Source organism: Chelonia mydas, chromosome 1 (assembly GCF_015237465.2).
Source record: "Chelonia mydas isolate rCheMyd1 chromosome 1, rCheMyd1.pri.v2, whole genome shotgun sequence".
NCBI lineage: Eukaryota > Metazoa > Chordata > Testudines > Cheloniidae > Chelonia > Chelonia mydas.
The window spans coordinates 306,455,497-306,482,394 of record NC_057849.1 but is presented as its reverse complement, the minus strand read 5'-3'; the positions used below and the strand labels follow the sequence as shown (position 1 = coordinate 306,482,394).

Here is a 26,898-nt window from a genome sequence, read left to right as displayed (position 1 = left end):
CTTTTATTATATATTAGATTCCCATTGATGGGAATTTTAAGTAAGAATCTTGTTTGCCTTTTTTAATGGCTGCTGTGCTCTTGACGAAGAGTTTCAATGCATTATTTAATCAATCTAGCTATGCATGGATTTTCAAAGGTGCTGAGTACCTGCAAATCCTACTGAAGTCAATGGATGCTGTGTGTGCTAAGCAATTCTGCAAAATCAGACCTCTAGGCATTTATACCAACATCTTCACCCCAGTAACTGGATGTTTAAGCAATGACACATCTGTACATGAACATCTGACCGATTTGTACTCACAGAAACTCGGGACTAAAATCGTTTTGGTTGCTTAAAAACTTCAAACCACATTTATTGTAAATTCATGAAAAAAAAAAAAGACACAGATCACTAAACAATTACATCTCAATGTAAAGAACATGTCCAGTGACGTGCAATCAATCAGATATTGAAAAGAATATCTAAATAAACTGCTATTTCTCCAATAGAAATCTTATTAAATAAAAAAGATGTTTATTTCCATATTTACAGATTAAAAGGCTTATGCATTCTTAAAGCATTGGTTAATGTTTAATAGGTCTATCTCTTTAAAAAGAAAATAAAATATTCCAATTCTAAGAGTGCCCTTTGGAAGCAGCTCACAATATAGTCTATTTAGTATAATTGAACAATTCAGTAACCTTCCCTTGACCACTGTAGAGCTTTGGTTCTTCTATATTCCATGCTTTCATCGAAGAGCTTCTGGAACTTCCACCTACAAGATAGTGGGGGTTTTTCTCATTACATTAACAATACTGGTTGGAAAAGAAGCAGCAGCATGGTCTATCCAGTTATGTATATTGTGCTTTTTTAATATGACAGTGATTTACATGCATTTCTAAGGTGCCTGTCGCCATAGTACATGGATACCATTATACATATTTAGAAGTACATTCATTCACTTTGTGAAGAAGACTAGGGTACATTTACATTGGAGCTGGAGGTGTAATTTCTCTCTCATGAAGACATACCCGTGCTAACTTTAATTGAACTAGCCATGTAGCTATGGCTGCATGAGTGGCAGGAGTGGCTAGCCAACACCAGTACAATCCCATCTGAAACCCTAGGTACATACTCAGGACAGCTAGCCAATCCCACTGCCCATGCAGCCATTCCCATCTCTTCCTCCATAGATTAATGCTATTTTAAGAGGTGTCAGATCGAGGTGTCTTATTTCCTTGAGCAAGAAATCAAGCCCATTTCACAACTCAATTCTGAAGAGAAGGCTTTGCTGAAAAAGACTAGTTTTGCCTGAAGGTGGCAAAATTTCACCTCTGGTTCATTGCTTGCTATATTCACTCTACAGTGACCCTCTACTGAGAATCCCAAGCCCCAAGAAGTCTGAACATGGGTTCTGTCAGCATCCTGGGTTCTGTCAAAACTGAGGTCAAATTAAAACGGAAAGTGTAGTCATGAAAGCAGGTTCAAATGTAAAACTGCTCCCAAATATGTACTTATGGTGATATTTCTCAAAGTATAATCTTATATTAAATATCTATGCTTTAAAATTCATTATGCATGTTTTGGATTGTGTCATATTTGAGCCATAAACAGTTATTTAAATGTGGTCCTTTACTTACCTGCTTTAACTGTTTTATGCTGCTTCCCCGAATTGCTTCCATAAGGCTATCATGAAGAGACATTTGTGGGGTGGAGGGTCGGGTAGAGGGTCGCGATCCTTCTTCTGATTTCTTGTCTGAGACTGATCTTAAGGAATTTTTAATTTCTTTCAATATGCTATTCTCATGCTTTTTGCTTTTTTTGCCTTTTTTCTTTTTGTGTCCATTTTGTAAGGCATTCTTGGAGCTCTCCTGTTGTTTGATGACTTCAGCTATATTCCTCGTTGGTGTCTTTTTCTCTGGAACAATGAGGGGAGGAGGGGGCGGGGGTGGGGGAGGGGGTGGAGGAGGTGAAGGTGGAGCTGGAGGCTGGATTTTGACAGGCTGAGCTTTCTTAGGGAGTTTTGGAGAGGACCAAGGTGAGCTCTTAGGTGATGCGTAAGGTGAGGACCCAGGAGTTCCTTTCTGCAAGGCTTTGGTCTTTGGATTGATTGCTCCATCACAACCAGACTCTTGCTGTTTTTGCTCCTGCATACGTTTTTGCCTTTGCTTATCCATGTTTCTTGTGAGGATACTTGTCATGCTCATTCTTGGTCCAGCAAGCTCAAAGTGGTACCCTAGCTTCACCACTGTGGTATTGTCTTTCAATAGTTTAGCTATGTCCATTTCAACCTGACTGCCCATGATATGCCGTTGGTTGTGGAATCGTAGTTCTGTTAAAACCTTGTTATGCTGCAAAGCTCTCATGATGGCCAGTATCCCTTTGCCTGTGATAAAATTTGAATCAATGTTCAGACTCGTTATATACTTATTCACTTTTAACATCCCCGCAATAGCAATTGCCGCACTATCATCAGCACGAGTATTGGCCAGATTGAACATCTTAACCACTGTGTTGTTCTTGAGGGCTTGAGCGAAATGTGTAAGCATCTGTATGGTGATGTTTTCAATGTTATTTAAGTTGACTTCAGTGGTGTCAGGGTCATTGTTCCTAACTTTTTCCAAAGCATCCTCAATAACCGTTGGGTTTCCACAAGGGTGGATGGCACCCATTTTAAAGCTTGTGTCTTCTGTGTCTTTGCCACCATCACCATTGATGACATTTTCCTTTTCCTTCTGGATGTCACATTTCTTGCGTTTCGAGTGGTCAGAACTCCTGCCACTTTCACAAGTCACAGTCCTCTCACAAACTGCAGCATTTTCCTTTTTTTCTGAATCATCTTCATCACTTTCTTCTTCTTCTTTTTCTTCTGGTTCCTTTTTTTCTTCTGCTTCCTCTTTTTCGTCTTCTTCCTCCTCCTCCTCTTCAGTATATGCCTCCTCAGAAATTTCACTGTTAGTTCCTGTGAAATATTCTTCCTCAGTGTCTTCTGAATTGCTGTCTTCTTGCTTTGAATCCTGAACAGGAATGTAAGTGTCGGGATTAAACATGATAGCAAAAATATTAAGCTTTACTTTGATTTTCCCCAACAGCAATTATACTTAAACTATATGAAATTAATGTTAAAGGTTTAAAATAAACTGACAGAAGCATGGAAATTTAAGAGAACTGAAAAAATCTCATCTGATCTCATATTCTTTTTTTTTAATTTCCTCCCCTTTCTCTCGAGGCCAAATCCTTGGCATCAATTGGCTTAGTCTACTGAAGTCAAAGGAGTTATGTTGATCTACATCAGTGGAAGATCTGACCCATGACACTGCAACACAGATATACATAAAATTACCCATAAGTTGATATATTCACAATGGAGTGTCAAAGGGATTTTCCCTGTCTGAATTTCCATGCTCATGTGGGCTTCGCTCAGACGGACTTAAAGTATTATGTTTTTCAGAGTGGCCACAACCGAACGGCTACATTTTTTATGTGCAAAATTACATGCTCCTGTTTAATGACATGGAGTTTAGGTCCCCACATTTTTGCATGTCCCAAAACTCAGACTTCCATGCACAAATGCTGTATATGCATCCAAATCAGCTAAATGGCTGCCTAATTTCACACACAAATACCATTTTCACATGAAAATGTGAGCAAAAAAAGAAGGTGAATTACAATAGCTGTCCACCCAAGATTCTGGATGCACAATTTTGGGTGTGCACACTCAAACGCTGTATGTGAAAATATGCTCGATAATGTTACACTAGCATCACTTTAATACTTTAACAAGATCAAAGTTGCGATGGGACTGACATGCCAAATTCTGATCTCCATACAAACTGTCCCAAAGTTCAGTGGTAGCCCCAGAATTTGGGCTAGTTGCAGAGTGCACAGGGCCAGCTCCATGCCTATGCACCACTATGATCTCATTTCAACTCCATTTTGACAGCTTAAGAGGCAGTAAAGTGCTGCATAGGTCTTGTGATGGTCCTTGGCATACAATTGACCATAAACCCTCTATTGCAAGAGCTCTACTCTAATAAATCCATATAAATAATCTAATAAATCCTATAAATCCATAATATTGAATTTTTAGTAAAATTCTGGGTGAAAAACAGAGGCGCTGCTTGCACTGCTTTATTAAATTGAATATGTAAATCCTTATAAAATATCACATAAGGATTGGGTCCATGCTACATACTTACAGAGATGCTGTTTTTGACTTTGACAGGAGGCATGCAAAAAAGTTACTAAATTGGCAACCCCCCCAACCATCAGTGTTTAAGTCCCCGCATAACTTTACATTTGCTAATTCAATTTAAACAGTGTGGTTAATGATGTGTATATATATCCTTGCAGTATTAACACCTTGCATGCTATCTCACCGTCTTGAGCAGATTTCTGTGGCAGGACACATACAAAATAGGGTTATCATCATTCTCATGCTTACAGAAGCTTGACAAGGTAACAAACCACAGGCGCAATCTTACAAATGCTCTGTGTGATTCATCGGGAGCTCAAAATGTAGAATTTGCAAGATTGCTCTGATCCTAAAATGAGCTCTGTGCAGGCAGGCCCCTGACCCTCCCCCCCCCCCCCGCCCAAATCCTTTGACTTCAATACCACTGCCTCAATAGAGCTCATTACAGGATCAGAACCTATATCTATAATTTCAGTGCATATACAGACAGGTTTAAAAGTTGAGAATATGTCTGCTGCACAGAACATCCCCTTTGATTCCTACACATGTATCTATCTAGACATTTATAGCACGCTCTTCAGCATGGTCTCTGAGCGCCTATTCGTGACTTGAACTTTGAAATGTACTAATTGTGACTGATTGGTAATATTCTACAGTGACTTTAAAAGATTAGTGTAAAAAAAACCCTGCTAGAATCATGTTTGAAGTGGGGGGGATTCAATTCTCTTTCATATTATATCCATCCTTTAATTTCATAACTAGCTGTAAGCATTAGCAGTAAGTTTAAAATTGCTACTCCTCTCTTTTAAATTCTTCAGTTGCTTGCTCTCTGTCATCTTGATCAGATTATATCCCAATGCACAATTGCTACAGACACCTTGGGCGAAGTCCTCACCTCACTGAAATCAATGAGAGTTTTGTTGTTGCCTTCAGTGTGGGGAAGATTTCACCTTCAGATTCCGCTTTATAGACATCAGATGGCAGAGTGTTGACATTTATGGATACATTTTGTAGCTCTCTCACCTTCAGAGCAGAGAGTGTGGGTTTTACTGACACATTACAGCCTAGGCTCATACCAAATGCTAACCCAATATTGCCTTTTGGGATGGAGGTTGCTGCCAAGTCAGAAATCCTGCCTTATGGACAGGACACCAAAACTAGGACTTCTCTGGCCATTTCTTATTCCTGCCTGGATGTAAGTTAAAGATGCAGTAGAAACAAGTAAGTGGCTAATTCTGCTGTCCTGTCCAGATGTCCATATCTCATCAAAATAGGTTCTTATTTCTAAGGCTATGTGAGCTAGTGCTTAGTGTATAATGGTGGTTGTATTTGCCTACACAGACATTACAACCAGTATAACAGACACTATATGCAATCAAATCCTGTGTCCGGTGATTCTTCCCTGATTGTAAGATAACAGTATATTCATTATGCAAAGATGGTCCAACTCATTCCTGATGTAAACCCTTTGTAGTCTGTAGATCCAGAGTGTTAGCATTTTTAACAGTAACTGACCTATGTGTCCAATTCTGCAACCCATAGGGCATGTCTCCTTGCAAAAATAGGTCCTTAACTCTGGTCAGCTAACTCTCACTAGCTAATTCAGGTTAAAATAGCAGTGAAGACACACAGTGACTTGGCTTTAAACTCAGGTTAGCAGCTTGAGTTCAAATCCATGCTGCCCTATAGGCTTTAACTTGAGCTGCTGACCCAAATTAAAACCCAAGTTGCTGTGTTTTCAATGCTACTTTAACCCAAGTTAGTTAGCACAGATTAGCTAACCTGTGTTAAAAACACACTTTTTTTTTTTTTGCAGTGTAGACATACCCTTAATCCTGAAATCAATGAGACTACTTGCCGAACAGCATACTACTCCCTGTGAGCAAGGATGGCAGAGTCAGGTCCTTAATCACCAGAACTCAGTATGGAACTTTAGCTGCAAAATCATTGGCGTTCACACAGCTAAAACTCCATGCTGTGCTTTGAAAGTTATAGTGCAGGTGTTAAAAAAAATATCGCCTTTTATGGTGCTTAATCCTGAAAGCAGTTTCCGCAAGGTGCTGGGTGGCCTCAACTCACGCTGAAGTCAATGAGAATTGAGGGTGTTGAGTATCTCACAGAATCAAGCCCTGAATTATTATTACTGAGTTATACTGCTCTTGGCAACCAGCATCTATTGTTACTATTTATATAAAACTCCCTGGGACAGACTGCATGATGAATACTCTATTAATATGTTGATTGACTGAATACCAACTCCAGGCTTCTATGCTTATAAATTCCTCCAGCTGTGTTCTGATAAGACAGCACACAGTGTGCCATTGAAATAATCAGATATTGGGCCAGATTCTCAGCTGGTGTAAATCAGCATAATTCCATTGACTGCAATGGATCTATACTGAGTTACACCACACGAAAATCTGGCCAGTGGGTTCTGCTGCACTTTTTTGCCCAACCTCTCCTCTGCTAAAAATTCAGAATTCTCTTCCTGTTGATCATTCTTTCAGTCTATTGCTCCTCAAAAAGCAATAGTGATTATTTATTTATTTCACAAGAGGAAAAAGCAGTCTACTAGCTTCCCCCCACCCCCCAAAAGGTAATTTTCCTAACAACTTATGTGGTTGGCTAGAAGTACACACTAATTCGTGCCTAATTTTGTAAACTCACTTTAACCATTGTTATATTATGACTTATTTTAACCACTAATCCTTTTACAGGATTTTTTTCCCAAAAGAGTTTTTAAGGCACTGCAAGACCAAAACCAAAAATCCCCTTTACTAATTTACAGCACTCTAGCAAAAGATTGTCACTAGGACTTTTCTTTAAAATGTTGTAGTAGATCAGAAGAAAATAAAAATGGTAAATGATGGAAAGTCATTGAAGAGTGAGCCTGAATATTTCCAGGGCACTGTGAATGCTCTGAAATCCTACCTTTTCGCATGCCCCCAACCTTTCTTTTTCTAGGAGTTTTCTGGTCTCTTTTTCCCAATAGGCCATCAACGCTTCCCTGCTGAAAGTTCCTGTAGGAGTTTTCTCTGTTAGATTCTTTTGTCTTTGCCCCACTGGAAGGTTACGGTCGGGCTCAATATCTTCTAGCTCCCTCTCCAGCTCCTTTAGCTCCTCGTCAGTCAGAGAAGCAAGGAGTTCATCTTCATCAATGGATTCATATTTACTAAGCTCTCTTCTGTAGCCAAAGGTAGACATGGTCCCGTTTGGTCAGGCTGATAGAAAGTTGCAATAATTAGGCATTCAAGAAAGCTGAATCAAGTGGGCTGTATCTTGTTTGGTCGGCAACTGTTTCCCTGACTAGCTGAGGCACCCTTTTAAGAGTCGTCATGGAAGCTATGACAATGCATGAAGGGATGAAAGCATGCTCTGTTTTAAGCATCAGACGTCAGCTAGACATTTGGACAGAAAGAATGTCACATCGCTAGTGTTTGCAGGTCACTTAAACAGGGGGATTATTGACACACTGACCATTACCATATTTAGTGTAGCCTGAGAGCAGGAGAGTGTATTAGCCCATGTACTTAGCAGGGCAGAGGGGAATGGCAGGAAATAAAACAACAAGCATAATTACACTGACTTTGTTCTCAAGCAACAATGGAAAGGAAACAGTGAAAATGCACTTTAATTCTGAGTTGCTCGTGGGAGTGGGGAATAAAACAACTGCACAGCTGTTAAGGGAAGTTCCACTCATTTTCATGGTTATTTGGGGGACCTATAATGTTATCAGGCCAAGGCTTTGTGAAGACTTTGTAATCAGCAGTAATGTAACGTGAAGCCAAGCAGGTCAGCATTCCAGAGTTTACGGAAAGCACCACTCCAGGTGTCATACATAGCTCCTAACTGACCATACAACTGGGCTATTTATTTTCATTTCAATTTTTAAAAATGATCTGAGGGAGAATTAGAATGACAAGTTTATTTGAAGTCAATATGATTTATTTAAAATTAAGGATTACAATGTGCCACTCATGTTAATTGGATTTCATAGAGCCTTAGTGTGGAACTGGGCCCTAAAGTCCACAATATAACACGGTCACAGCTTTAACTTTGGCAGAACCAAGCAGCTATAAATCTATAATGGCCATTTTGCAACTGGCTGCATCTCCTTCTCTTCCAGGGGTAAGTGCTCCTTAGCTCCTGTTGTGTGTTTCTTTTCTTAATCCTAAGGAGATGGGACAATATCATAGCCATAAATTAATGCAAAAAACTATGTCAATGTGATATTACTTTTGCACTCACTTTGGCACCCAGCATAAGAAAATACAGAGTGAAAGCTGAACATACAACCTTCCCTCTGCCCTTTCATATGTAGGCACTGCAACATGGGCTTTAAATACACAATCATATGGTATTGTTCAAATAATACATGATATATCACTTTTTTTCTATTAAAAGTGAAAGATACTGAATGCTTAAACCAGAGCCACTGTTCTCAGACATCTAGCCCAGCACTGTGTGGTCTTCTTCACAGCCTATGCCCTTGTCCGTAACCAGGAGAAAGGTTGTTTTAGCAGAATAAGTCAGGAACAAGTCTATAAAAATACATGGTGTCTCCATGTACACACTCATACCAAGTCCTTTTTATCTCATAGAGTTTTAAAGTATATTCAGTGCAAGTGGAAGAGGAGGAGGTTTGGGACCACTGGTTTTGTTCAGTACCATCACTGTTTGTTTGGTTCTTTTTAGAATGGTGTCTAGGGCTAAATCTATGATGTTCTACATCTATGTGCGGATTGATTCTTCAGTGGCACTGGGCAGAGGAGATGTAGCCGCATGCCGTTCATATACAGATTTGATTAACAAAACACATACAGAGTTGGTTAACAAAATCCTCTTATGATTTTAATTTTTTTAGTTATTTCACTTTTTTTCATCTGAATTTTCATACAGGTTAGTATCCTACAGAAGTGGGATCAAAGCTGGGGAATACAAAATGAATCAATGCATGAAGTATTAATGTAAACGTTTGAAGTAGTTAACAAAGCCAGGAGACTAAAGTAATGCACTTGGGTTGTCGTGTAATCAAATGACATATGTGTAGGGTCCTACCAAATTCATGTGCTGTTTTGGTCAATTTCATGGTCATAGGATTTTAATAATTGTAAATTTCATGATTTCAGCTATTTAAATCTGAAATTTCATGGTGTTGTAGCTGTAGGGGTCCTGACCCAAAAAGGAGTTGTGGGAGGGTCGCAAGGTTATTGTAGGGGGAATTTGTGGTGTTGCCCCCTTACTTCTGTGCTGCTGCTGGCAGCGCTGCTGCCTTCAGAGCTGGGCAGCTGGAGAACGGCAGCTGCTGGCTGGAGCCCAGCTCTGAAGGCAGCGCCACTGCCAGCAGCAGCATAGAAGTAAGGATGGCCTGGCCACCCTTATTTCTGCGCTGTTGCTGGCAAAGCTGGGCCCTCAGTCAGCAGCCACCACTCTCTGGCTGCCCAGCTCTGAAGGCAGCAGCGCAGAAGCAAGAGTGGAATGGGTCGGTATTGCCACGCTTACTTCTGTGCTGCTGCTGGCAGGGTGCTGCCTTCAGATCCGGATGCCCAGCCAACAGCCGCCACTCTCTGGCCCCCCAGCTCTGAAGGCAGTGCAGAAGTTAGGGTGGCTATACCATGACACCCACCCTAAAATAACCTTGCCAACCCCTCGCAACTCCCTTTTGGGTCAGAACCCCCAATTTGAGAAACCCTGCTCTCCCCCATGAAATCTGTATAGTATAGAGTAAAAGCACACAAAAGTCCAGATTTCATGGTCCATGACATGTTTTTCATGGCCGGGAATTTGGTAAGGCCCTACATATGTGTGTTCAGATTGCCTGTGCTGGCTAAATCTTATCATAACCTGAAAACAATGTGCCACTCGTGTTTGTTATTTGTTATAGAGATAGATGCCATCATTGCAGCTTGAGCTACTGTGACGAAAACAAAACATGTATCAAATGTGTCCAGACGATACTTCGGAACAATGGTAGTTGTGCACGTTTTTCTTTTGTTAAGATGACAAACTGCAATTAGCGTATATTACACCTAGCCCAAACCTTTGAAATATATGAAAAAAATGAAAGAAATAATATGCATTGTTTATTCTTTTAACTTTTGTGTTCAGGAGTTATGGCTTTGATGATAGAATGGATGAAATGCAACCTCTGCTCAATATCTCGGTCAGAATTCTCAGTTTATTCCTTCAGTATATTAAGATGGTAACTTACGTGCTACCATCTGAGTTTGTGAAATAGGCACACAATGTAATCTACATACAATGCACAGAATTTTTACAACAAATATTTTGGGTACAGCTGGGCAAAAAATTTCGGAAGCACAAATTTTCTGTTAGAAAATACCGATCTGACTAAATTGAAACACTCCATGGGAATGTATTGATTTTGTCAAAAATTTTCAACAGGAACTTATAAACGTTTTGCATTATCGTTTCAATTATAATAATATTTATTATATTATTGAAATGATAAAGTCAAAACAAAACATTTTGATAAGGTTCAAACAAAATATTTTTGGAGCAGTTTATTTCACAGAAAATTTCAAAATCTTGGAATATCCTGTGGGATGGAAATTCCAGTTTTAGACCAGCTCTTATTTGGGGCTAGATTCTGTGTTAGGTCTCCTGAAAGGTGCAGCACAGAAGGCACAGGCCAAAAGGAGCAGACCCCCTATGTGTCTGTAAGCACCTTCTTTCACTTATGGCAGCCTCCCCATAGTTGTTTATGGGTTTAAGTGCTACAGCTATTCCCCCTCATACCTTTTACACACTGTCATGCCCCCTATACTGGGGGCTGTGAGGATGATCACCAAGCATACATCGGTCTTATGGAGCTACTGTAGTGGAGGAGTTCTCCTCTGGCCTGTTATAGACCCCATATACCAGTGGTGGGCAACCTGTGGCCCATCAGGGTAATATGCTGACGGGCCACCAGACAGTTTGTTTACATTTGAACAGCCACCCACAGCTCCCAGTAGCCGCGGTTTGTCATTCCCTGCCAATGGGAGCTGCAGGAAGCGGCAGCCAGCATGTCCCTGCGGCCCGCACCGCTTCCTGCAGCTCCCATTGGCCGGGAACAGCAAACTGCGCCCACTGGGAGCTGCGGGTGACCGTGCAAATGTAAACAAACTGTCTGGTGGCCCACCAGCAGATTACCCTGATGGGCCACGTGTGGCCTACGGGCCGCAGGTTGCCCACCACTGCCATATTATGTGGGAGTGGCATAATGGGGCCACAGTGGTGACCAGAGTCTGGCTAACTATATAGTTTATTATTTTTGTATTATGGTAGCTCCTAAAAAGCCTAATAATCAGCATTGGGGCCCCACTGTTCTAGGCAGTGCACAAATACATAGTAAGAGACAGTCCCTTCCCTGAAGAGTTTACAATCTAATTGACAAGACAGAAAGATACACCAAGATGCAAATAAAACAGTACAACAGTACAAAACTTGAATGGAAATATTTCTCATGATTCACTCCTCTCCTCCCCCACCCAAAATCTATGTAATGGACACACACACACACACACACACATGCACACGCACACACATTTACATATATATATATATATATATATATATATATAAACTGGCTGGTAAGGATATAAAAATTAGTTTATCATGCACCTTTGACCACCTCAACTGCTCACTTATCTATCTCCCTGAGACTAATCTGACCATTTCACACTGTGAGCAGATTCAAACAGCAGCCAATTTTTAAAAACAACCTGCCAGAAAACCTCCTTTCCCCCGAACTGTGGATTTCCATCCTCTACCCCTCAATATTACCCCTGGCTGAGGCCCAGGGTAGGCAAGATGAAGCCCTGGACCAGTGACAGCTTTTTCTATACACATTACAGCTTTAATGTTGAATACCTTGTAGCGATCTAGTGCTAGGAACAGAAGTTTACAAAACTGGAAAAGGGCAATTCCCAGTTTCCCATTAGGAACTAGCACGTGCTTCTAACACTGGAAGGGCCTAAACTAATGGATTTTAAAGTCATGAGATTAGTAAATATGGAAGAGCTATTTTATGTTGTTAGGGATGGGGTTACGGCTGCCTCTGAGTCCTGTACAATTGGACTAGTGACAACTAAGGCCTCTGACTTTACAAGTTGAGGGATAAGGGAAAAGCCCCAATAAACTTTTTAAGACTCGCTAGAACATTTGTGAAAGAGATTTTCTGTTAAATACATGGTATATTACACACCAAAAACTACCTTATACAGAACATTATTAAGGTTGCAAAGTCAAGCACTCAAACGCCTATGCAACCTTGATTTGCCCCTTTGTGTGTATACATTGTGATACGGGCTGTAATTACACAATCACATGCTATATTTTCCACAGGACCCCTGCCTTGTTCATTGCACTGGATGAACAGTGCTCTAGACTGCAGCTAGGAGGGAGCCTTCCCGATGGGTAGACAGAAGCATACAGGCAAAGCACAGCTCCCATTGATTTCAATTGTAGCTGTGAGTGCTCAGCACTTTTGCAAATCAGCCACCTGGGTCTGAAGTCAAGCACCAGAAAATGAGGAACACACAATTGTGTGAAAAGTTTGGTTAAAGTGACTCAATTAGCATCCCATAGGAACTCTGTAGAAGAGGCAGGGATGGACTCCAGTTCTCCAGGGCAGCATTCAACTGACTGAACTTTGAGAACATCATCTCTCTTCTTACTACCCTCTGCCTCATTCACATAAAAACATAAGAATGGCCATACTGGGTCAGACCAATGGTCCATCTAGCTCAGTATCCTGTCTCTGATGGTGGCTAGTGCTAGATGCTTCTTGCAGTGAGAGGCTTAAGGGCAGTAAGAGCATGGGGTTGCGTCCCTGACCATCTTGGCTAATAGCCATTGATGGCCCTATCCTCCGTGAACTTATGTAATTCTCTTTTGAACCTATTTTTGGCTTTCATAGCATCCCATGGCAATGAGTTCCACAGGTTGACTATGTATTGAGTGAAGAAGTACTTCCTTTCATTTGTTTTAAACATGCTGCCTATTAATTTTATCAGGTGACCCCTGGTTAGTGTCTTATGTGAAGGTGGTAAATAACACTGGGGGGAGGGACAGCTCAGTGGTTTGAGCATTGGCCTGCCAAACCCAGGGTTGTGAGCTCAATCCTTGAGCGGGCCATTTAGGGATCTGGGCCAAAAATTGGGGATTGGTCCTCCTTTGAGCAAGGGGGTGGACTAGATGATCTCCTGCGGTCCCTTCCAACCCTATGATTCTATGAACACTTCCCTATTCAGTTTCTCCACATCATTCATGATTTTATAGACCTCTATCAGATCCCCACTTAGTCATCTCTTTTCTAAATTGATCAGTCCCAGTTTTTTTAATCTCTCCTCATATAGAAGCTGTGCCATACCCCTAATCATTTTCTTTGCCCTTCTCTGCACCTTTTCCAATTCTAATATACCTTTTTCTGAGCTGGAGTGACTAGAAATACACTCAGTATTCAAGGCGTGGGCATGCCATGGATTATATCATGTCATTATATTTTCTGTTTTATTTTATATCCCTTTCCTAATAGTGCCTAGCATTCTGTTAGCCTTTTGTCTGCTGCTGCACATTGAGCAGATGTTTTCAGAGAACTATCCATGATGACTCTCTTTCTTGGGCGGTAACAGCTCTTTTAGAATCCATTAGTTTATAAGTGTACTTGTGATTACTTTTTCCAATGTGCGTGACTTTGTACTTATCAACATTGAATTTCATCTGCCATTTTGTCACCCAGTTTAGTGAGATTCCTTTGTAACTCTTTGCACTTTCACATCCTTATTAACAACCCTGCTACATCCCCAAAGCAAGTCTATCCTGTACACTGAATGAGACTGGGGTGTTGGGTAAAAAGAAGTATCTGATCTTGTCATGATAGACTTTATTACAATGCATACACACAAGGGAACTAAATTAAGGTTGCACTGGCTTTTGAGTGTTTGACGCAACGTTAATAATGTACTTTTAACACAATTGTGTGTTTGTATGTAATTTCATAGGTTTTTAAACAAACAAATTGAAATTGCATCATATTGACATGCACATGGGTCATCAGCAGGGTTGGGACCTTTAACTCGACCACACAGACCTCTGTCGCTTGAGCTTATGGAGTAACTGACAGCAATAGTAGGTTGCCATCCTCTATGAGGACCAGCACTAGAGGGGGATGAGGAAGACACTTTGTCAGTGGGTTTCACAGATATTTGCTGACAGCAGAGGAATGGTGAGACTCAGGAATCTTGGGGTCCATTACATACTCTAGAAGGGAGTTTGCTTTAGTGGGCATAGACTCTTCTACCCGTTCTCCCCAAGCACAACCCCTTCTGCCCCTACACTCCAACCTGTCCCAGTTGTGTGTCTTCCTCAGCCCTGGCTCCTCATTCCAGTATCAGTCTCCTCACCTACCCAGTCCCAGTCTCCAGTCCTCAGCTTCTCATCCTAGTTCCAGTCTTCTTGTCCATCAAGTTCTAGACTCAGCCCTCCCAAATCCCAATCCCATTCTACTTCCCCAACCATTCCTAGTTCACTCCAAGCTCCTTGTCCCCTCGTCCTCTCCTCTTAGCTCCTCCTCTAACCTGCTTCTTTCCTCCACCCTGACCTCCAGTGACCACCCATGTGCCCCATCCCCACTGGTTCCCAGTGTCAATCTCCCTCCCCCAGACTTACTGAATCTCAGAGAACCCTTCTGCCAGCTCCTTGTCCCAATCTTTTTGATGAGACAGTCCCAGTTCCCTTCTTTCCCCACCCCAGACTGGTTCTAAGTCTCAGTCTCCTTGCCCAGACAGTCCCACTCACCCCCAACTCCCAGTTTCCCTCTCCCCACCCCCATCAACTTCGAGTCCCAGGTTCTCCTCCCTCCCCCAAGCTCCTTGTTGCAATCTACCACCCTCCATACCTCCCCCGGCCTTGCTCTTGTGTCCTCTGAATTTGGATCAGAAAGCTTCTTGCTCTTCCATGCTGCTAGGCCCAGAAGAGGAAGAAGTATTGAGAGTACAGGAGAGACAGGAGCCCTGATCTCATTTAAGGTACCCAAATACAGTCTCAACACGGTCTACAGCAGCCCAGAGCTGCAGGGAAAGTCCTGCTCAGCCTCAGACTGAAGCATGCTTGGTGTAGATACAATCTTCAGGGAATTTAGCTTCTAAAATTGGAGAAGTCTCCACTAAGCATACGCAAACTGCAATTTTTCAAAGGCTTGTAACTTGGCAAGGTTTGGGCATAGTTCTGTGGGGATGGCAAAAGTCACATTCCTGACTCAAAGCCCTCTGCCAGGATTATGTTTAGGACATAGGTGGTGGGGGCTAATGGTCAGAGCCACGGAGGTGGCCACGCCTGGAGGTTAGCACCAAGCCAAGCTGGAGTCAAGAATTAGGGCCACGGGGCACAGCTGAGAGCAGAGCTGGGCAGGGGCAGGCAGCAGGATCAAGCACAATTGTAGCCTGGACCACGCTGAGCAGCCAGCAAGTTCTGGCTGCTGCTGGGTCAAGCAGTAGCTTAGCGCTGCACCCCCACCGATCAGACCGTGCAGTCAATCAGGCAGCCCCTGCCAGAGTCAGCTATGAGTATTGTGTTGCTAGGAGACTGACCCTGCTGCAACTGGCTCCCTGATACTGCTCCCCCTCCTGCCAAATTTCAAGTCCTTGCTCTGAATCATGAGAAGCGGGAGGGTCAAAGAAAAAAAATGGCTGACTTTTTAAATTACAGGTAAAATAATGTATTTTTCCCTCGCATCATTCTAGGAAATGTCTGTTTTGGCAGAAATTTCCCCCTGAACAAGTCAGCCTGAGGCAGACACCCAGCATGGCAAATTTTAGCCCAGTGGGGAAAATTGCTGTTAACCTTGCCGTTGAACTTGACCCCATTTCACTTTGTGACAAGATCTATGCACTATATGCAGCACAGGCAAAAGCGGTAACGCAAAAGGCCTACAGGCCTGCATCCTGTAAGACTTAGCTTAAGCTAAGAGCATTTGCGTATGCTGGGCCGTGGTATTTTGACCCAGATAACAAACTAGGCCAACCTCTAGCCTAGCTCAAGTCCCTAGCTGTCTATTATATGCAACCCCCCCGCCCACCAACCTGCAAAAGCCCTTGACAAAACACTGCCACAAGCAAACCGCAGATTTTAATAATAACGCAGTGCATCAGCACAGTGCTAATTATAAAACTGTTTACTTTGGCTCCTTATAAGGCTTTATTAACAGTGCGTAAGTAATAAATTTTTTTAAAAAATTTATCATTTAACTTAAATGTAAAAAAAATATATAAAACTGGTATTATAGGGGCAGGACAAAGAGAGACCAGGGTGGCACCTGTGCGTGGCCATCTCTGTCTCCTTCTTCCTGCATGCTTGTATTCAAATAAAAGGACCTCAGACTGTTTAAACCAAACAAATGGTGTGACTCATTTTCCACAACAATTTGGGGGCTCGTCCAGGATTCACCGTATACCATCCATAACTAAAGAACCACAGGCCATTTCCCTCCGAACCCATGGCGCCATGTAAAAGGTAAAAAACCTTTTAAATCTCTACATTGGATTTTCGGTAAAAAAACTAACTGTAGGCTCTAAAACTGGGTAAGTTGCGTGCTAAATCTAAACTTTATGATCAAACAGTTCTAACGCCTTAGGGTAGGCCAAAAAAGTCACAAAGGTGGCTGTCTAGACTTAGTCTGTGTGTGTGTGTGTGCCAATGTAAAAGTAAGGGTCACAGAAAGACACCCAGAGCCCTCTGCAAAGCTTTGCTCATAACCAAAGATGTCTCTAAAGCAAGCTCTGTGGCCCCAACAAAAAAGGGCGGTAAAAGCCCTGGCCAAAATGGGCCGTTTCTGCATGGCTTAACCGGTAAAATGGACCCCGTCTAAGGCAAAAAAAAGCGTGCTTGTCCCTATGCTCCGTCTTTAAATGACCCTAATTCTTTGGCTATTAACTAATCCTACACCTCATCTAAAGCAACAAAGTACACGGCTCTAGCCAACGCTCTTCGCGAATGGGGTCTGTGAAAAAGGGCACAGGCTAAAACCACTGACTGGTCTTCCACCTCGCCTGATGCGCTAGAGCATGTGGCACTAGCCGACGCTCTTTGCTAAAAGGGGGCTGTAAAAGGGTCGTAAACATCTTCTGTAAATTTTCCTTGTACAAGTGTGTTTCCTTCAACTTCTTTCCTCTGGTTTCCCCTTTATCGCCTAAAAAGGGATCTAATAAGCCACTGACCGATCGGATCACCTCGCCTAAAGCAACAAAGTATGTGGCGCTGTTCTCTCTAAAACTAGCCGACACTCTTTGCTAAAAGGGGGCTGTAAAAAGGTCGTAAACACCCTAAAAAAGTCCACCCTCTGAATAGGACCCAAAAGGAAAAAAAATGTGGGCCGGTGGGTCCAGAGGGATAATCGTCTTGCCAAAAGGCCTAGTCCTTTCACTTGCAAGTTTCTAAAAAAAATAAAATTGGTATACCAAAAATAATTCAAAATTATGGTCTCCCCTAAAAAAAAGTTTTGCCCTTAACAAGATTGTGTACCTCAAAGGCGCACTTCTGGCAAATGTTTAGTGCATATTTCAATTAGTATAAAAAAACAAACAAAAAAAAAAAACGGTGCTGTAAACCTCAAAAAAGAAGTCTCAAAAACTCCCCCCCAAAAACTTAAAACACAATTAAAAAAAACAAAAAAAAAAAATTGGGTTCTCCAAGCCCCTGCTGGCCAACAAATATCTCTCTATCCTTTAAGCCTCTTTGGGGTATCCCCTCAGCTCCATCTAAAAATCCTATAAACTTATATTTAAACTGCAGTAGGGGTGGGCAATATTCCTAATCCCCACCCCGTCTCTTTACCTCTAACCGTTTCTATTGGTCCTCTGTCTAACCATCATGCCTTCCTCCTCAGCCCTTGTTCACGGGTTAACCTTTTAAATAAAGGCTTACTATGTAAATTAAAATGTACATGAATGCTCCAAGAGGGAGACCGACCCCAGCCCTTCCTCGTTGCAACAGAAACTGCTGGTTAAGGTTCCCCCCGCCCTTGTGGGCTAATCATGCTAACCAGGTTGGGTACATTGGGTCTGCCCAACAGGTTAAAATTCCACCTGAACCCATCAAAACCTCTTCCTAAAATTCGCCTAAATCCTCTCTCAAAATAGGCCAAAAAAAATTTTAACCTGTAATCACCTCCTCAGCAAAAAGTCATTATTCCTACGGTCAGTAAGCGTAACTCCCCATTTCACCATGCTGTTAATGCTACTGTTCTCCCTACCTTTCACGTTGTCCCTAGCCCCCTGCTACTATCCTTTCCAGCAAAGCACTGGTGCTAAGGGCTTGTTACAGCCTCAAATAGAAAAAAGGTTGTATTAAGTCCAAACATACAAAATTAAGGTTATTGTTAAATAAAATGCATCTAAATATAAAAAATATATGTATGTGTGTATGTAAATAGGTATGTATAACTAAATAAAAGGGGGGTTAGTCAAAAAGCCCACCCTCCTTGCTAAATTGGTAGTAAAACAATACCTGTGCCCATAAAAAAAAAAGAATGTAACAAAAACCAAACCAAACCAAAACAAAAGGATCGGGCCCAGACAAGCAGGCAACCACAGTAAAGGAAGTTAAAAGAAAAAAAATGAAAGGTTAACTATGTAGTTACTGGAGGAAATTAAGCAGTAAAACTAAATAGTTCACCAAAACATTTAAAAACTTAAACTACCTGGTATGTCCAACCGATTTGTAGTCAGTGCTCCTAAAATAACGCCCACCCCTCCAATAATAAAGAACCACAAATGGGGGTGTGTGATTTTAAAGGTTTTATTGGTAGTTATTTAGGATGAGGCATATCACTCAATCTGACTTCAGTAATATACCCATCTAAAACTCATATGGATAAAACCTTGCAAAGTTGCAAAAGCCATGCACAGAGGGAATGCACATCTTTCCTTGGCTTACAAGCAGTAGCATAGAGGCTAAACTGAGTTTGCCCACTTCTCTCTGGCAAATACAAGCATTTAGCTTAGATTAATTTACCCACTTCTATTTTTAACCACTGCTTAAAAAGCTGCTAGAATCCCCTGTACAACCACTGACTAACTTGCATGTTTGTTTCATGCAGGACGAAGGATGCAGAGTAAAGTTAGGAATTACAACCATTTTTATAAGTGCAGGATTTGTTCCCACATTTGAAGATACTTTGCATACAAGTTTCTTTTCATGTGTGTGTTTTTCCATAGTGTCTTTTCACACCTTCTTTAGCCAATGATAGTAGTAGATATATGGGGCCTAAGCATTGGCAGCTAATATTTAGGGCAGACTTTAAACTTTTTTCTCTCTTATGAACTGTTTTCCAAGTTTTTGGAAGAGAGGGTCTTTCCAGACACTCTCCCTCTCCATTTCATCTCCACCAATTAACTGTTTCAAGTAACAGTTTGAAATTTTGTCAAGTTTCTAACACGTTGCCAACGTTTGGTCATTTTGGCCCAGTAGTTTGAAAGCCCATGTGCAATTCCCGAAGGGTGACATTCATGCCCGTGCAGGGAGGTATACACCACAAAGTCCAACTTCCACTTTGGTCAGTGGAAAAATAGTGCACAAATGACCGAACTATTGATCAACCTGTTCTCAAAAGTATGTGCAATGGCCATTTAGTTCCGTCACAGAGCATGAGGGAAGCCTACCAGACATAGAAGCATAGAATATCAGGGTTGGAAGGGACCTCAGGAGGTCATCTAGTCCAACCCCCTGCTCAAAGCAGGACCAATCCCCAATTAAATCATCCCAGCCAGGGCTTTGTCAAGCCTGGCCTTAAAAACTTCTAAGGAAGGAGATTCTACCACCTCCCTAGGTAACGCATTCCAGTGTTTCACCACCCTCCTAATGAAAAAGTTTTTCCTAATATCCAACCTAAACCTCCCCCACTGCAACTTGAGACCATTACTCCTTGTCCTGTCATCTTCGACCACTGAGAATAGTCTAGAACCATCCTCTTTGGAACCACCTCTCAGGTAGTTGAAAGCAGCTATCAAATCCCCCCTCATTCTTCTTTTCTCCATACTAAACAATCCCAGTTCCCTCAGCCTCTCCTCATAAGTCATATGTTCCAGACCCCTAATAATTTTTGTTGCCCTTCACTGGACTCTCTCCAATTTTTCCACATCCTTCTTGTAGTGTGGGGCCCAAAACTGGACACAGTACTCCAGATGAGGCCTCACCAATGTCGAATAGAGGGGAACGATCACGTCCCTCCATCTGCTGGCTATGCCCCTACTTATACATCCCAAAATGCCATTGGCCTTCTTGGCAACAAGGGCACACTGTTGACTCATATCCAGCTTCTCATCCACTGTCACCCCAGGTCCTCGTCCACTTCCAGCTTCTTGTCCACATATTTTAGGTTGTAAAGGAAACAGCTGAATTGGAATCCCACGCTTCAGAAGCACTGTTCAATTACAGTGCATGTTTAAAACAAAATACATTTATGCAAATAAAAAGGACATCTGGCTGTCCCCTTTATCTCTCTCCCTCTGGATTGTTTTTCCTCTTTCTCTACCCTTTGTTTCTCTTCTTTCCCTCTGTTTCTTCATCTAGGCCCTTACTCTCTCCTCCACTTGCCATCCTCCATTCTCTGTCCTCCCCCTATAATTTCCTTTCTCTCGCCTCCCCTCTCCCTAGTGCATGCCCCATGTGCATTCCTCCTCCCCCACTGGATGTCCCCTGCCCTCTCCCCCCTTCCCCATTGCATGTCCTCTGCACTCTTTTCTCCATCTTTACAAAGAGTCTCCTAGGAGCTACTCCTACAGTTCCAGTGTGAATGCATATCTGACTGATCCACTGATGGTAAGCACTGTAGGTGTGTGTAGGTAGCAGTATATTTGCTTTCGCTGTGAGTAGTCACGTATCTTTGCATTCAGAAGTGCCTAAACCTTCCCAAAGTAGTTCAGCCTAAATCTGCACTTCAGAGGCCTTTCTTTAAAGAGAAAAGGTCAAAAAGAAGAGAGAAAAAGTCAATCCTGCATGACATCTAAACATGGCTGTAAGACAGACTGATAGGACAAGCTGTCTCTGCTTTACCCTAGAGACAAACACAACTGTTGAAAACTGTGCACACTGTACTGTCCTTGGAAGCTATGTGTCATCACCTACATTTAACAGTGGTATCAGCAAAGCAAGCTCGATAAAGCATGTGTTGAAGGCATGTGAAGGAATAACTTTTCAGCTGCTTTTCTCTATGCCAGATGATTCCATTGTTCAGCTCATCTGTCCTGGTGATTTTGTAAACAAGGAGTCACATGGGAGAGAAGTCTCCTTCCCTTCCATCTATGCTGAGGAAAGACAAAGAGATGAGAGTCTAGAGATGGGCCTGAGCCAAAATCTTCCTTCCCTTGAAAACTAGAATTAGAATCTGTATTTCACAACTGATCTCCATCTCTATGATAGTCTGAACCAAACCTCTGACTTGAATACCCCAGACTTGAAAGGGCATGTTCCCCATCTAGAACCATTAGTGAACTTTAGTACTGATAAATATGAAATGCAGAATACCCACAAACTCTAACCCTAGCCATCACCCTAATCTTAACCATTAGCTCTAACCACCTCCATTACTCTAACACTAAGCTTAATAGTAAATGCTAGCTTAGCCCTAAACCCTGCTTTTGCCTTAACTCTAGAGATGACCATATGACCTAAAGGTTACCTATAACTGAAAATCTAATTGTAGCCAAAACTCTAAACAAAGCTCAAGCCTAGCCCAAATGTAAGCCCTAAGACCAGTCAAATTATGGTGCTTATTCCTTAAATGAAATAGGATGTGATGGAGTGTCTACCCTCCACTTACATGCAAAGGGTTAACTGGAACTGGAGAGCTCTATTAAAGTACCTGGCTGCACCTGGAGCATGGGCCAGCCCCAACTACTGATAAATCCCAGCCTGGGGAGGAGCTGGGAGGTAGAATAAAGAGGAAGTATGTAGTTGTACCAGAGGTGGTCACAGGGAGAGAGAAAAGGAGCTCTGCAGTCTCTCCCTGGGTATGGGAAGAGCCCTGCAAGGTGTTCAGTTGAGGATCAAGAAGGGGATAAAAGGTCAAGCCTGAAGAGGGCAAAGTGGGGTTTATGTTTCTACTTTTATGCTGGGATTTACTGGGGACTTCTACAGGAAGTAGAAGAGCGAATCCGAGCCCCTGCAAGAAAGGCAAGCTTGGAGAGACTGTGGAGGGACCTGCTAATGGGCTCACATCAGAAGAAACACAGAGGAGAGTGAGGGCTGAAGTTCCCCTACCAGCCAAGGATGTCATTTTTTATGGGGCAGGGAGGCAGTTGTGCCCCCTGCCCCAATTTCTCATAGGTCTATATGCTCTATTTTTTTTGCCACCCTCTCTCCCCCTCCAACTTTGAAGGATATAATAGAATTACATGTTCTATATGTTGACACAACTTTGTTGTCCCCTGCCCCCAATTTTTCTGAAATGATGCCCCTGTTGCCAGCCACTGGGGAAGATAGTGGGAAACTGCCCCTGAGAGAAGGAGATAAGAGATGACTAAACCCTGAGAGAAAAAGGTGAAGATCACAGGGCTTAGGGTCAGGGCCAACAATCCTGATGTAAAGACATTGGACTTTTTGTTGTATTGGATTTTCTCTTACCCCAGAAGGAGTGGACTTAAACGAGACCTGGCCAGAGGGCTGAGTCACGGGAAGAGACTGACCAATGTGGAACAGGAGCAGCTGTCAACAGGGGGCATTACACAGGACAGAACTGTTAGGCCATGCTCAGCCATGAGGAGGTGCTCCAGTGGTGAGTCCATTCTTCTACAGCATAGTATTACCATTAAACTTGTTTTCTCACTGAAATTTAACATTGTGTGTCATACTGAAAGATACTTGTCTCCAAACCTGACAGTTTTAAACGGATGTGGACATTGGTGGTGTCCTAGAGCAAGGAACATTCATTGGTTATTTTCCAAAAGAGAGATAATGGGGACCAGGCTGCTTTGACCCAAATGAGAGGGTCTCCTCATGAAGAATTCTAGGTGAGCTTTCCCATTACAGAAGGATGCTATGTGGCATAGATAGGCTTCTGGAGATCTGGGTCCTGCAGTAAGAAGGGAAATGGTGCAGCATTGACTCCCACAGAGCAGCAGGTAACAGTGCATGAGGCCAGCCAGCTGGATGGCTGAGATTGATTGGGCTGCCTCTCTTGGCAAGAAGATGGAGAACTCATGAGTAGTAGAAACATGAATCAGTTCTTTGGGGGAGCTGGCAAGAAGAGAGTGAGAATCTGTCTTGTCTGGGAGGGCTGCTCAGGGATGGGCACTGGGAGGAAAAGTTTTTTTGGAGAAGGTAGAGAGGATCATGGAAAGTTTGGAGTGATCCAAGAACCAGTCCACCTTGATTCAGAGAAGGAAAGCTCATTGCTTGGTGCCCCCTTGCCTCAGCTTCCAGTGACCCAGATACTGATGGTCTGTTTAATTATACAGCAATGCCAGAGTCACAGGGTACAGCAGACTTTCAGTACTGTCTGTTCATGAAACAGGCACTGTGCTAATAAAGTAAACCACCCCTGGTACTTCTACTTCGCCTTGCTGAATAAAAATAAAATGGAGAATCCAATATAAGCAAACAAAAGTTAAGTGTACAAAGGTTTCTTCTGTACTCTCCTTTTCTCCCCATACAGTTAACACCTCCTTATCGCTCTGTGCTAGTAAAATAAGAATCATGTCCTGTAACGGGAGATGAGCCTGTTACGTTCGATAGCACAAACGATTTCCATCTGGCTTCTGCTCAAAGCAAGTACTTCTCCACATCTCTGCTGACCATACGCTTCCTCAATATCAGTTACTACCGTGCAAAAGAAAGATAAAATAGCGTACATGATGATGATGATCTTATTTTCATATAGCTCCTTTTATCCCTCAGGAGGGTTCTCAACATGCCTTACAGGCGTTACCAGCAGATTTATAAACTATATATAGAAACCACTTCACTCACTGCTGAAATACAGCTACCCTTAGGGTGAAACACAGCAGCTGTTTTGAAACTGCACAGCTATACTGCACAACATTTTAGGATAGGAAGGGGAGAATACAGTCTGTGTCCCACTGAAAATGCAAGAGGCAATATTTTAGGTAAATGGAACATAATTATTAAAAGCGCAACGCAAAGAGAACACTATTATTAGCTCCTTCTTTCCTAATAAGCGCCACGGGATATCTAATACCAGTGACTACGGCAAGCAAAACATACTCCTCTGGACGTCTGGAAAAATCTGATCATTTGAATGTTCAATTGAGAGCTGGTATTTATTAAAATTATTATGTAATTACCAAAAAAAAAAAAAGAGGATTGGCTCAATCCTGTACTGAATTCTTCAGAGGTGGGAAAGCTACAAAAAAGTCAGCTACTGTTCCCTGACCCTGGGGACAGCTATTGGCCTAACAGGCCATAGTTTACATTTCAGACCACAAGGGTGCTCTGTTTTCTATAGCAATAGCAGCACTACATCTGTAGTATTGATTTGATACACCTATCATTTCCTTTGCTCACCTAGCTCCTAAGCGATTAAAAAACGGTGCGGTTTTGCTTTTAAGAATGACTAGAAAACAAATCTAAAAACACTTGTAAATGAAGATTGTAATACATGGGGACCTAACTAACTTCGGAGGGACGGATAGCTCAGTGGTTTGAGCATTGGCCTGCTGAACCCAGGGTTGTGAGCTCAATCCTTGAGGGGTCCATTTAGGCACCTGGGGCAAAAATTGGGGATTGGTCCTGCTTTTAGCAGGGGGTTGAACTAGATGACCTCCTGAGGTCCCTTCCAACCCTGATATTCTATGAATAAATGTACAATGTAAGGGCAAAATTCTCCTCTCTGTTGCATTGTCCTTGTCCTGTAAGTAGCGCTCATATTGATATTAATGGGAGTTCTGTTCATCATAGAATATGCTATGACATTCTCAGTGCAGACAAGAGAGAATAATTTTGCCCTTCAGTTGTATCATATTCAGGGGTTTTAGGTGAAAATATCAAAAAATTATGTATCAACTATGAAAGCAAAATGAATGCTTTGTACATGTCACTAAAGCTCCACTTTATACAACCAGCCTTAGGAGTAGTAACAGTTTGTGTATGTTTTATTATAACATATTATGATAACCATGACAAAGATGCCTGCAGCACTATTCTTTCCCTGATTTATGTGCACAGCTTTCATTAATGCTAGTGAGATTTCTGTGGCTATTTCGAAGGGAGAATGCCCCCAAGCCCAGACAAACACTTTAAAATATTTATTCAACAATTTTGGTTCACTTACTCAATGTACTTCTGTGACAAATGCAGGAATTTTGGCAACATTTTTATGAAGTTAATACATGCCTCGGTTTCCCTCTGCTTTTGGTATTGCTGTGCATGCAGTGTACAAAGCAGGAAACATGAGGTCTTTTGTCATGTAATTGTCCAGAAAAGGTTGTTAAGGACTGGCTGGGAACTAGCACATATCAGTGGAAGACACTAAAGACACAGTGGAAACCCTAAGGACTGAACACTTGACACCTGTCAGTGGGAGGCTCCCAGCCTGGCTGGGTGGAGCACACATGAACTCAGGAAGAAGGCAATGGGGGGAGGTGACAGGAGGTAATAAGAACTGGGTTCAGAAAAAGAGAGAGAGACCCAGGGTACAGATCTGTCTCTTGGAACTAAGGTTTAAAGGCTTTGTCTACACTGCCAATTGAATGACAAAACTTTTGTCATTCACAGGTGCTTAAAAAAGCTCCCCCCTCTGGCCCCCCCAAAAGACAAAAGTTTTGTAAATGCAAGTGGCAGTGTAAATGACTTGTTGTTGGCAGGAGCACTCTCCTGTTGACAATGCAAACCCCACTCGTAGGGGGTGGAAGTATTTTGTCTGCAAAAGTGCTGACAAACAGCGTTTACACTGCCCGACTTTGCTGTGTAGTGTAGACAAAGCCTAAGATAAAGGGACAGAGAGAGAGTAAGGAAACTCCCAAGATGGTTCCTATAGCAGCATTGTTCAAGGGTGCTCTGGCGTTGGCCAATATAGACTGTGTCTTAAGCTTTGCTTCTCTATGCTAAGCTAAGGACTTCCTGATGTTGCAAACCAGTTGATTAATAAACCCGACTGTGTGTCACTGCAAAATACTTACTGAGGTGCATTGATCCCTGAAGCAGGAATAGTCTCTGAACGGGCATCTAGCTCAGTTGGACTCGGTGGGCAGACCTCATGGGATGAAACAGCAGTGCTGGAGCTGGAGGCTCAGTCTCAGAGGCAGTGGAAAAGAAGGACCCTGTGGAGGTCTGATACACTCAAAGCGTACTTCCCAACGACTGTTCGTATGTCGGGGCATAGCACAGGTCACGTGGATCTGTGGCAACTTCTATTTGCTTTATCTACTATTTGTCCTGTTAAAGTAGTCTGGATTCTTTAAAAGAGCTTTCCGTGCAAGAGGAAAGAGAGAAATCATTTTTGATTTTTATTATTTTTAGAATTATAGTGCAGAAAGTATGCTAGGTGCTTTCAAATATGTAAAATGACATGGTTCCTGACTCAATTAGTGCAGCCTAAAAAACTGCAGATGAGGAAAGGAAACAGGGAAGCAAGTGACTGAATCACTATGGTTGGAACGTGTCTTGGTCAGGTCCACTTTTTCGGATACAATTTTCTTGAAAGGAAGTATTTTTAGGGTTCATGGAAGAAGTGTATGCGAAGGCGTGGCTTGGAAGAGATGGTG

At 42.3% G+C, this 26,898-nt stretch overlaps 1 protein-coding gene and 1 long non-coding RNA gene across 2 annotated transcripts; one reads left to right on the top strand and one right to left on the bottom strand.

Annotated features, from left to right (window-relative positions):
- Nucleotides 1-506: 506 nt before the first annotated feature.
- On the bottom strand, nucleotides 507-7,509 carry LMOD2 (leiomodin 2). The gene is made up of 3 exons (XM_007063187.3): nucleotides 7,109-7,509; nucleotides 1,623-2,999; nucleotides 507-757 (listed from the first exon to the last, which is right to left on the bottom strand). The coding sequence occupies exons 1-3, from the start codon at nucleotides 7,379-7,381 to the stop codon at nucleotides 731-733; spliced, it is 1,677 nt and encodes a 558-aa protein (XP_007063249.2). The 5' UTR covers nucleotides 7,382-7,509; the 3' UTR covers nucleotides 507-730.
- A 14,622-nt stretch (nucleotides 7,510-22,131) lies between these two features.
- Nucleotides 22,132-24,494, top strand: LOC122462322. Its single transcript, XR_006284804.1, has 2 exons — nucleotides 22,132-22,242; nucleotides 22,807-24,494. It is a non-coding gene; the product is annotated as an uncharacterized LOC122462322 (long non-coding RNA).
- The last annotated feature ends 2,404 nt before the right edge of the window (nucleotides 24,495-26,898 follow it).